The 12803-nt window shown below is 35.8% G+C and overlaps 1 protein-coding gene and 1 pseudogene across 1 annotated transcript; one reads left to right on the top strand and one right to left on the bottom strand.

Moving 5' to 3' along the window:
* Nucleotides 1-6019: 6019 nt before the first annotated feature.
* On the bottom strand, nucleotides 6020-6973 carry LOC118982871 (olfactory receptor 51V1-like; annotated as a pseudogene).
* Nucleotides 6974-11578: 4605 nt separating this feature from the next.
* Nucleotides 11579-12529, top strand: LOC118982870 (olfactory receptor 51V1-like). Its single transcript, XM_037040024.1, has one exon. The coding sequence runs from the start codon at nucleotides 11579-11581 to the stop codon at nucleotides 12527-12529; it is 951 nt and encodes a 316-aa protein (XP_036895919.1).
* The last annotated feature ends 274 nt before the right edge of the window (nucleotides 12530-12803 follow it).

Raw genomic sequence — 12803 nt, 5'->3', positions numbered from 1 at the left:
CAAATTTTACTGCCTGTGTTTCAAATGTTACATTAAAGTCTTTAACACTTTCAAGTTTATACTTGTGCATGGTGTAAGATGATGGTCTAGTTTCATTTTTTTCACATGTATCTATCCAATTTTCCCAACATCATTTATTGAATAGGCAATCTTAACCTGCTGTATTTTCTTGTCTCCTTTGTCAGATATTGATTGTTAATAAAGGCATTGGTTTATTTCTGAACTCTCTATTCTGTTCTATTGATTTATATGTCAGTTTTTATGCTTGTACCATGCTGTTTCTACTACTACAGCTTTGTAGTGTAGTTTGATATCAGGGAGAGTGATTCCTCCAACTTTGTTCTTCTTTCTCAAAATTACTGTCACTATTGAGGGTTTCTCGGGTTTCATGTAAATTTTTGGAATATTTGCTCTAGTTTTGTGAACTACACCATTGTTATTTGATAGGAATTGCAATAAATCTATAAATTGCTTTGGGTAGTATGAATATTTTAATGATATTAATTCTTCCTATCTTTAACCATGGTACACGCTTTTAATTATTTGTATCTTCTTCAATTTTCCTCTTTGATGTTTTATAATTGTCTGAGTAGAGACAATTATACCTCAAACAAATATACATATATATTTTACCTCCTTGGTTAAATTTCTTCTTAGGTATTTTATTTTTTGATGCAATTATAATGAGATTTTTTTTAGTTTCCCTTTCTGATAATTCATTATTGATGTATAAAGATGTAGCCAATTTCCAGATATTCATTTTGTATTCTGTTTTTTGCTGAATTAATTTATTAGTTCTGGGAGTTTTTCAGTGGAATCATAAGGATTCTCTATCAAGTCATCTGCAAATAGTGAGAGTTTTACTTCTTCATTTTCAATTTGGATACCTTTTATTTCTTCTTCTTGTCTGATTTATGTAGCTAGAATTTCCAGCACTACACAGAATAAAAGTGGTAAAGTCAAACAGCCCTGTCTTATTCCCAGGCTAAAGGGAAACACTTATGGTTTTTGTCTCTTGAGTATGGTGCTGTCTGTGGATTTGTCATTACATGAAGATATCTTGCATCTATTCCCACTTTGCTGAGAGTTTTTATCATAAATGCATGCTATATCTTTTCAAATGTCTTTTCTGCATCTATAAATATGACCATATGATTTTTATCCTTCATTTTTATGTGATGTTTCACATTTATTGATTTATGAGTATTGTATCAAACCTGCACTTTCTGAATAAATCTACTTTATCATGGTGTATGTTCTTTTTAATATACTGCTAGATTCTGTTTGTAAACACTTTTTAAAAGATTTTATTATCTCTGTTCATCAGGGATATTGGACTGTAATTCTTTTTCTTTGTAGTGTCTTTACTGGTTTTGGAGCTAGGATAGTGCTAGCTTCATAAAATGACCTTGAGAGTCTTCCTAGCTCTCAACTTTTTTGGAATAGTTTGAGAAAGATAGGTGTTAGTTCTTTGAATACTTAATAAAATTCATCTGTAAAGCTATTGAGTCTATGACTTTTGTTTGTTGGGGTATTTAAAAAAATTATTGCTTCAATTTTATTAATTTTAATTCCATGCAGCAATATTTTCACCAATATGTCCCCCAGGCCAAGGGACATAAAGTAAAGAATAAACAAATGGGATGACCAAATTAAAAAGCTTCTGCATGGATAAAGAAAACAGCAAGATGAATAGGGAACCAACCATAGGGGGAAATATATTTGCCAATGACACATTGGACAAGGGTTTTATCTCCAAAATACATAAAGAACTCATATGATTCCACTCCAGGAAGACAAATAATCCAATTTAAAAATGAGCAAAGGACCAGAACAGAAACTTCTCCAAACAGGGCTTACAGAGGGTCCAGAGACATGTGGAAGGATGCTCAGCATCACTAGCCATCAGAGAGATGCAAAAGAGATCCACAAGGTGATACCACTTCACTCCAGTCAAAATGGCCATCAGAGAAAAACTATGGAACATTTATACAATGGAACACTATGCAGTAGAAAGAAAGAAGGAGCTCCTACCGTTTGAAACAGCATGGGTGGACCTGGAGAGCATTATGTCAAAATGGCCATCAAAGAAAAACTATGCCAAGTGAAACAAATCAAGTGGTGAAAGAGAAATACCATATGATCTCATCTATAAGTGGAACAAAACAAATAAGCGAGCAAAATACAACCACAGACATTGAAATAAAGAAAAAATATGACAGTAATAAGAGAGGAGGAGGGAGAGGGATAACAGGGAATAATGGGTGGGGGCATCAAAGAACAGGTACGAAGGATACACGGACAAAGCCAAAAGGTTGGGTTTGAGAGTGGGGGGTATGATGTGGTGAAAATCGAGACAAATATACTTGAACAACAATAAAAATAAGTAAATAAATAAAAATAAAAAGAAGACTGCAGTAATGAAATTTTAGATTATATTGTGGGTTTTTTTGTAAGATTTGTGTCTTTAGTTCTGTCAGGAAATTGATTATACTAGGAGACTGCCTTGCTTTCTCAAAGCTTTTTTTTCTTTTTTGTATACATAGCATGATTCCAGAGTTGTTATTAATCTGCTGCTGATGTAGCTCTATTTGTAAGACATAGCTATTTGGAAGTTTCAACAGACTTCATGGGGGTATTCAGAAAGGCCTCTCCATCTAGTTGTTTAGTATTCTAACATGTGCCAGCAATATGTGATTCCAGACTTCCTAACCATCTTACTTTGTGTCAATTGCTTTACTTTGTCAGACCCTCAGAGTCCTGTTCTTCATAGGTGCAGCTCACAGATTAAGGGAACTCTGATGTAAGTTTCTATAGCACTTTACCTGGGGACTTTCTTCTTCTCCATTTCCCTGTCCTGTAAATTACAGCTACCACTGTTATTTCATATACCAATCCCTCCTCCTTGTACCTAACACAACTGAAGCTCTCAGTTTGTATTCTACTTCTCTATGCAATATATGGGAAAATTTATGCAAGGAAAAATTGGGTAATAATGTATATTTCACCTCATGTGTTTCTCTTTATGAAAGATCAATATTTCAAAAATGTAAAACATGTGTTATCCATTGTCTGAAAATATTTTCTTCATATAATTATGTATAATTCTATAGTTGTGGGTAGTTTTGGGGTAACTGTGAATGTTCACTGCAGTGAAAGATAAGGGCCACAGTGTGTTGTGTTAATCTTTGTGTACTGTTATATTTTTAAATTTAGAAAAGTGAATTGTTTTTAAAAAATGAAATAACAAAGTATGTACCTTTTACATTTCCATTTACATTTCCATTTTCACCAATATGTCCCCCAGGCCAAGGGACATAAAGTAAAGAATAAACAAATTTTTATTTTTTGTGTAGGTTAAGTTTTGACAAAGTGTGGAACTGCATACCATACGCTGCCTGTAGTTGTTTTTGCAAGTTTTGTAAGTTAAGAAAGCTTTTTGCATTTATAAAGGGGTTATAAACACAAATCATAAAGAAAATACATGACAGAGACCATACACATACTAAAATATTTACTATCAAACACATTGCTCAAAATGTTTCTTGGAAATGCTGACACTTAAGATTAGAAATAAAGAGAATCACAGGGGAAAAGGGAAAGGACTCACATGAACAAGTGTGAAGGACACATGGACAATAACTAGATAGGGGCAGAAATGGGAGGAAGGTGGGGAGCACTGGGGGGGCAGGGCTGGGAATACAAGACAGAAAACTGTACTTGAACAAGAACTAAATTTTAAAAAAAGGGAAAAAGAAATAAAGAGTTTTGCAGGTATTAGAAGATCTCTCATCACTTGTAGCCATGAGGAACCATAAAACATTTTTATAAAATTAACATTTTATTATTGTTATACAATTAACAAATAAGAGCTAACAACTACCAAAAGTATAGAAGCTATAAGGTACTATACATTTAAAAAAAATTTTAATCTAGCCCTGACCAGTGTGCTTTGGTTGTTTCAACACCCTCGCTCAAAGTGAAAGGTTGTCAGTTTGACTCCTGGGTTGCAGTCAGGGTTTGTTCAAGAGGTAACCGAGCGATCGATGTTTCTGCCCCCTCTCCCTCCACTTCCCATCTCTCTAATAATAAACAAATAAGATCCTTAAAAATAATTTTTTATCTAACCTTAATGAGGGTGTTAACATGTATCGTGATTAATATTTGTACAGCACTGACATATTTAGCTCCAAGAATCTTGTTAACTTATATCCATATTAAAAGCATGTGAGAGTCTCTGTAGTATCATATACTCTTGGAAATAATGGATCCTTCTAATCATATTTTATTTTTTCAGTTGCATATAAATATAAAATTTATGTGATCTATTTTAAACTTCATGGTTATTTAATTTTAAATGATATTTAACATATTTTAATATTTTATTTAATAAAATAAAACAGTTTTATTTTTTCTAAGTACTGAAAATTTAAATTTTATTTCTTCTTTCTATTGACTTACTTTATATTTTGCCATATTGATGTGAAAAACACTTTGCTTAAGTAAACTAATTTTTGTGTGTTGAACTGTAAATATTTTGATATTTTATTAATTATTTTTGTGTATATGCATTTTATTGGAAATTTAGAAAAAATGTCAGTATAATGTATATGAACTGGATACCATATTACCCTTATAGATTGAAAGTTATTTTTATTATAAGTCCACTACATATTTTCTGATTTGAACAAGTTTTGAATTTTTATATAGAAGCAAGGACTCCAAAGTTAGTAACAAACCCACATTTTTCCTAAGTGAAGTTCTTTATCCAGTCTTCTATCTCTATTATACATATTCTGATAAAGGTTAGAGTTTAAGAGTTATTAACTTATATATTTATGTATTTGATATCAGTCTGCTTGTTTCATATCTATCTATGTGCCTGAATATATTTTATATTTATGTCAAAATAGTGCTGCTTCTTTAGAATACATGATATACAATTTGAACATACATGCTACAATATCATGAGACTAATAATTCAGAGTTTTTAGCATAGAAGAGAAGAAATGGCTGTAAATGAAAATTAGAATATTTGGAGAAATCCTTTAAGAAAATGAAATGTTTACCAAGTTTGGTCTCAGAAATTCAGGGACATAGTTCTACAAAGTAATCAAGATTTGCCTAATATAGTAGCATATATGGAATGATTTTTCCTAATCTGGTGATAAGAATGATGAAGATGATATATTGCTTGAGAGAAAAAGATGGCATCTTCTCCCTTTGAAGATCCTCATGAATGAAAATTCCACAAGGTTTTCAGTAATACTAAGCTTTATTACTTTCCCAAATGGTTAGTCATCTGACATCACATTAATTATTAAATAATACATATATTCTTCAACAGAATAAAATGCCCCTGCTGAAATTTTTTTGACTTGTCAATACTTGTCAAATCCAGAAAAGATAAGAGAAGATTCAATGAAGCACATATATGAAGCATTCATTCTGAACAGTAAAATACATCAATAACTCTAAGATAGGGATTAAGTTTGTGAGGGTTGTAGCAATTTATAGATATGTAAAATAGAGTAAAAGAATTTCCTCTGAAGCAAGAAACAAAGATGTCTGTTGATGAATTAGTGAGAACAGAAGGGTGATGATCATTTGGAATGGCTCTTAAGTGAACTGTTAGCCATTCTGAAAATATCATTTAAGGTTAGAGACCATTTGTAACTTCTGTGATTATTGAGGCAACTATTCAAATGGTGATTAAATTGTGCCTCTGTTGATGAATATTATCTGTGCTTGGATAATTTTCTTGTAGCTATTTCTTGCAAGATGATTGTTTCTAGACAGAAATGAGAGACATGTGATGAGTGACTGTGCTCTTGAAACTTTCAACACTATATTTGAATTTAGATACAATGGGTTTTATTTCCATTCATGAATCTATAAGTCTTTTAATGAATGGCATATTATATAAAGTCTTAATGTTCAATTACCTCATATATAATTTAAATAAACATCCCTTTCCTCTCCCTGCCCAAAGTTTTCTACATCTAAACAACTCACTTTTTTAAAATTCAAAGTGTGTCACTTCTACATGGAGAACCATCTTCTTAATCCTGCCACTGCCACGGATCTGTGGGGTCTTCACACTGTAGATGATGGGGTTCACCAGGGGTGGGAAGATAATGTAGATGTTTCCCATGAGAACGTGAATCACAGGAGAGAGATGCTTCCCGAAGCGGTGCAAACCGATGACTGGAATATGGAAACCAAGACAGCAGAGATGTGGAAGACACAGGGCTGCAAGGTCTTGAGTCTCTCCTCTCAAGATGCAACAGCCAAGACAGAGTGCAGGATCGGAATGAGGGACACAAGAATTAATATGGAATCAAGCAAAAGGGTACAAATCACCAGAGCCACGGTGTAGAAACTGTTGAAGCGGGTGTCAGAACATGCTAGTCTCAGCGGGTCTTGGTGAAGACAGAAAGAGTGGGACAGGACATGCAGATGGCAGTAGTGGAAAAACTTTAGGTGAGTTATGGGAGCAATGATGAATATGAAACTCCTAACAAAAATTCCCAGTACAATTTTGATGACCCTGGCATTGGTTAATTTGGATGTGTGCCCCCGAGGATTATAGATTGCTGTAAAATGATCAAAGGCCATGGTGAGAAGGACTCCAGACTCTGTGAAGGATAATCCATGAGTAAAGTAAGTCTGTGTGATGCAGGCATCCAGGCTGACTTCCCGGCTGAGCCCCGAACAGGATCCCCAACACCGTGTGCACTGTGGACAGCCCCATGCACAGGTCAGTGAGGGCCAGCATGGCCAGGAAGTAGAACACGGGCTGGTGTAGACTTGGCTCAGTCTGGATCACATGCAGCACCAGGCAGTTCCCTGAGAGAACCACAGCATAGATGGAGAAGGGGATGGAGAGCCAGGGATATTCCCGTTCCACACCTGGAAAGCCTGTTAGAAGAAACATGGGAGGATTGGTGTCATGAGCAGAAAGAGGAGGCATGGATAACTTGAGGTGTCTTTTCTGTGAGTCTGAAATTGCATCCATTTGGTAGGTCACATTCAAACCACTTATTTTCTCATACAGGAGCAAGGTGAGTAAAAGTGAGATACCATTCGGCACAGAATTCTTTAAATCATATTAAAAACTCACAGTTGTTGTTGTTCACATTCATTATCCAAGAGCATTGTAACACTTAAGAATCTCAAGCTATTTCTACTTGGTAGAACATTGAAGGTAGAAAAAAAAGAAAAAATATCTAAATTATTGGCTTTTCCTCAAGCAATTTTAAACTCAAAGGATTTGGTTCCCAAAATGAATGTTAATCCTTCAGTGTCATTATAAAAAGGTGCTACCTTCACCCTCATAGGACCCTTTCATTCACCCTGTAATTCAGTCTGTCTCCTCTCTCCAGCAATCCCTGGTCCTTGCAAAACTTCAAAGATATAGTTGTTTCTCTGTTTCCAAGAGAGTAGATAGTATCCTTTTAAGTCCTCGCACAAGGAAGAGCCAGAGGGCTATGATTTATAATATTAGGAAGGAGGCTAATGGGTATAAATTGACCTCAGGTCCCCTGGGGCATTCTATTTACATTTTAAACAGAATGATAAAAAAAACTATGCCTGACTGCAATCTGGAATTATCCAAGATCAGTGAATTTATTTTACTCAGCAAACATGTAGTCCATTTGACATTCTGGACTCTTTAAGCACTCTTCTAGGCATTTTTAAGTTACAGGTAATTTAAGCCTCACACCAAGGCTGAGCCATACGTAGTATACCGGAGGGGAGGTGGAAAAGGATAATGGGGGGAAAGGAAGAAGGTTTTCAGGAACAACTACAAAGGACTCATAGACAAAACCAAGGTGGGGTGGGATCAGGGGAAGGAGGTGGGGATGGCTGGAGAAGGAGTGGTGTGGGGGTAAATGAAGACAACTGTACTTGAACAACAATAAAACAATTACAAATAAATTTAAAAAGAAAAAAAACCATCCATGAGACATTTACACAGTGGCATACTATTCAGCCATAAAAAAGAAGAAAATTTTACCCTTTGCAACAGTATAGACAGACCTGGAGAACATTATGCTAAGTAAAATAAGCCAGTCAGAAAAGACAAATATCATATGATTTCATTCATATGTGGAATCTAATGAAAAAACTGAACTAATGAAGAAAATGGGGGCAAACTCACAGATGGAAAGCAGGATAACAAATGGTCAGGGGAGATCAGGTGATGGAGTAATGCAGTAAAAGGGGAAAAGGACTCATGGACATGGACAACAGTGTGGTGACTGCTGGGGAGAAGGAAGTATAAGGGGACTAAATGGTCATGGAAAAAATAAAATAAAGATTAAATTAAAATAGAATGACTATAAAAAGAATTCTATAAACGTGTTATATATTCAGTTTTTATAGAGAATTATTGTTAAATTCCTAAGTGTTTAATTCTGCCTGACAGAACTTACATTTTTCCATCTATCCCCTGCTTTCCAAAAATGTACATTATGCCACTTTGCTTTATGAAAGACTTACATTAGTATGGTAATGGTAATTTCTAGTACAGAAAACAACTAACCTTATTTAATTACAATGAAAAAACTCATTAAAATATTTAGAAGAATAACAATGCCATTATAGTTATGTAATAGGGAAAAGTTTCCAAGTACATATCTCTAGGCCAGTTTATCCATAGAAATACAATGTGAGTTACTTCTGTGGGTCTAAATGTTCTGAATAAAATGAAACCAGTGACTAGTGTAATATTTTATTAACCTAATATAGTTTATTGCCAGAAACTAGTCAATATAAACATTATTTGAAGAAACATTTTAAATCATTTTTTCACACTACATTCTTGATCCAATTTGCACTTTCTTTTCTTTTTTTTTCAAAAGAATTCTTATGAGCTTATTTGAGCCAAACTAACAACAACTGCTGGGAAGCAAATTCTATCTGTCTCTCTCTCTCTCTCTCTCCACCCCCTCTCTCCCCCCTCTCTCTCTCTCTCTAAATATAAGTATAAATAAAAATAAAATAGATTTTTATTGTTGTTCAAATAGAGTTGTCTCTATTTTCCCAAGACCACTTTTCCCTGCCCCACCTACTCCCACCTCCCAACCGCCATCCTTCCCCACTTTGGCTTTGTTCATGGGTCTTATCATGTTCCTTGACCACCCTTCTTCTTCTTCTCTCCGTTATCCCCTCCCCCGCTCTGGTTAATGTCACTTTGTTCTTTATTTCAATGCCTCTGGTTATATTTTGCTTCATTATTTATTTTGTTGATTAGATTCCACTTATAAGTGAGATTATATAGTATTTGTTCTTCAACATCTGGCTTATTTCACTTAGTATAAAGCTCTCCACTTCCATCCATGCTGTTGTGAAGGGTAGGAGCTCCCTCTTTCTTTCTGCTGCATAGTATACCATTGTGTAAATGTACCATACACATTTAATTTCATCCACTCAATTACTGAAGGATAGTTAGGTTACTTCCAGCACTTGGCTATTATAAATCATACTGCTATGAACATTGGGGTACACACATTCTTTTGAATTAGTGTTTGAGGATGCTTGGGATAAAATCCTAGAAGTGAAATTGCCAGGTCAAAAGGCAGTTCCATTTTTAGTTTTTTGAGGAAATTCCATACTGTTTTCCACAGTAGCCGCACCAGTCTGCATTCCCACCAACAGTACACTAGGGTTCCCTTTTCTCCACAACCTCACCAGCACTTATTGTTTGTTAATTTGTTTATGATGGACATTCTGACTGGTGTACAGTAGTATCTCTTTGTGGATTTAATTTGCATCTCTGATGGCTAATGATGCTGAGTATTGTTTCATATGTCTCTGTATGAAACAATACAGAGCAGGGCTCTCTCTGTATGTCCTGCTTGGAGAAGTTTCTGTTCAGGTCCCTTGCCCACTTTTAAATTGGACTTTTTGTTTTTCTGGAGTGGAGTTGTGTGAGTTCTCAACTTGAATTTATCACATTTCATGTACTCAATAGCTATTTGTGACTTATGGCTACCTTTTTTAAGTATTGCAATTCTGACCTCAGGCTTTCATCTCTGAAATGGAAATAATAGCAATTTGTTTTAATTAATGTGTTTCTCTACATCTTCATTATTCTAAATGCTTTATTTATATAGTCACCTAATTTAATTTTCAGGACAACCCTATGAAATTGGTAACATATTAACCCCATTTTAGATGAGAAAGAGGATATATGCTTAAGTGTCTTGCCCAAGTTCACAATTCTCAAAGGCTTTGAAGAATGGTTTCCAGGTCGGAAAGTTGACTCTATGGGCACATCCTTTATTGCTATGCTCTACTGCCTCTAAAAATAAAGATATGATCTTCAAATAATTCTAGCAACTAAATTAGATAGCAAAAATACTCTAACTCTGAGTTTTAAATAATACTAAAATTCCTAGCACACAGTAAATGTAAGAAACCTCAATAATATTGTTATGAAAACAGAGATTCTGAATTCAATCGGCTTATAAAGCTTATCAACCTTGTACAAAACTATATAACTTAACAACAGTGTTTTATATTTGCCTGTACATGAACTCTTTGAATATTTAAGCAGGGGATTCAAATAAAGAGAGGGATAAAATGAGGCAGAAATAAAAGGAAATTTTCTGTTAATAACAATAATCTATTTTATACAGGACACACCTGCTGTCCTTCAAATAAAAATTAAAGACCAGTCTGGGAGGAGACAAGCCACCAGAGGTTTCTGAAACAATCTGTCCAACACTCATTTTCAAATCCCCTGGGATGAAGAAATTATTTTTATAAACTTGTGCTTGTACGAACATTGAAAACTTGTTGGAGTGGAAAGTCTGCTTTGCAGGCGCTGCCCATGGGTTTTCCCTCATTTTTCCAAAGGGGCACAGGTTGTTGCATCCCTCAGCACAGCATGTTCCAGGCTCCAGCATTCACTCCACTGACTGCCGCACTGTGGCACCTGCTCAAATCTTGCTTCTCCAAGGATCTTGATGCCACCGTGTCTGAAACAGGAGAGTGAGCTCTATTTTCAAAATTGGGAAGAACATCTCTGCTGCAAATGACAGTTGTACTTTATTAGGCCCTCAGACATAGATGTCAGAATGGACCACATGGTTAGTAATTGATTTATATGAACCACTTAGTCTTTTATATAATAAGCAGGGGCTAGCCAATCTTACACCCTACAACAGTGGCTAATTCATGTCACTAGGTTTTAAGTGTGAATAGCCTGAATGTGCTTTCTTTTTCTGCTTTGTATGCTTAAGCCTCAGCATCACAACTTCACAAGCCAAACATTTATTGTTTTCTGCTGCCTGTAATAGGAAATGTTGAGGCAGAAAGTGATGGTGATGTTGTGACCAGAGACACTAATTCCTTTCATGGGACCAAAGTTCTGATAATCAGGGAGTTTCATATGTAGGCATAAATTAAGTTCATCAGTGTTTTGGAGCAAATTTAGCTTTAAAAAACACTAGCAATGCGCTAATCCAATCATTTTAATTATAGCTGTTACTTCAGACTTTATATTAAGGCAGTGGAAATATTTATATAAATCTTTCATAGTCTGAGAGGTTTCTCTATTTAAAGACTAATGTCTGTGCAACCTGATTTCAAAGTCAGTAACTCTACCTTTCTTCTCACTGGGTTTCCTGGACTGGAAAGGGACTATCCCTGGCTCTCCATCCCCTTCTCCTTTATCTATGCTATGATAATCTCAGGAAACTGCCTGGTGCTACATGTGATCCGGACTGAGTCAAGCCTGCACCAGCCCATGTTCTACTTCCTGGCCATGCTGGCCCTCACTGACCTGTGCATGGGGCTGTCCACAGTGCACACGGTGTTGGGGATCCTGTGGGGGCTCGGTCGGGAGATTGATTTGGATGCTTGCATTGCACAGACCTTCTTTGTTCATGGTTTATCATGCATGGAATCTGGAGTTCTTCTTGCAATGGCTTTTGATCGATTTACAGCAATCTGCAATCCTCTGAGATATACATCCATCCTCACCAATACCAGAATCATCAATGCTGGTGTGGCTATTCTAGGTAGGAGTTTCCTATTCATTATTGCTCCCATTGTCCGCCTAAAGTTCTTCCATTACTGCCGCCCCCACGTGCTCTCCCACTCTTTCTGCCTGCACCAGGACCTGCTCCGGCTGGCCTGCTCTGACATCCGCTTCAACAGCTTCTATGCTTTAGCCCTGGTCATCTGCACTTTGTTTCTGGATGCAGTGCTCATTCTCATCTCCTACATCTTGATTCTGCACTCTGTCTTGGCTATTGCATCCCAGGAAGAACGACGCAAGTCCTTGCAGACCTGTGTCTCCCACACCTGTGCTGTCCTGGTTTTCTATATTCCAATCATTGGTCTGACCATGGTGCACCGTTTTGGGAAGCACCTCTCACCTGTGGTCCATGTCCTCATGGGCAACATCTATATCCTTTTTCCACCCTTGATGAACCCCATTATCTACAGTGTCAAGACCAAACAGATTCGTAGCAGAATCCAGAGATGGTTCACTAAAGAGAGTACTAGAGGTTAATGTGTTTTAGGAAAGGGGTGATGGTATTTGGAAAAGGAGTGACTGATAATGATTTGCCGCAGAAATAATAAATTTATATGTAATTCTTAAAAGGTTAAAGGCATATTTATAGTCATTTTCTAATGTACTTTTTCAAAGCCAGATAAATAGCCAGAGAAAATGTTCCTGATCTTATTTCTTTATTTTAAAGTTAAGTATAATGTATACTAAAGTGAATTATGTTTCATAATGTACCAGTGAGCACTTACCAGGAAATGATTAAACTTTTAGTACC

The sequence above is a fragment of the Sturnira hondurensis genome, unplaced genomic scaffold (assembly GCF_014824575.4).
Source record: "Sturnira hondurensis isolate 20B ecotype Veracruz unplaced genomic scaffold, ASM1482457v3 Scaffold0002532, whole genome shotgun sequence".
NCBI lineage: Eukaryota > Metazoa > Chordata > Mammalia > Chiroptera > Phyllostomidae > Sturnira > Sturnira hondurensis.
The sequence above is the reverse complement of the archived record's forward strand: the minus strand, read 5'-3'. Positions and strand labels throughout refer to the sequence as shown.

Bases quoted from the DNA above. Each gene is read 5' to 3' on its own strand.
- LOC118982870 (XM_037040024.1), top strand. From the start codon at position 11,579: ATGTCTGTGCAACCTGATTTCAAAGTCAGTAACTCTACCTTTCTTCTC.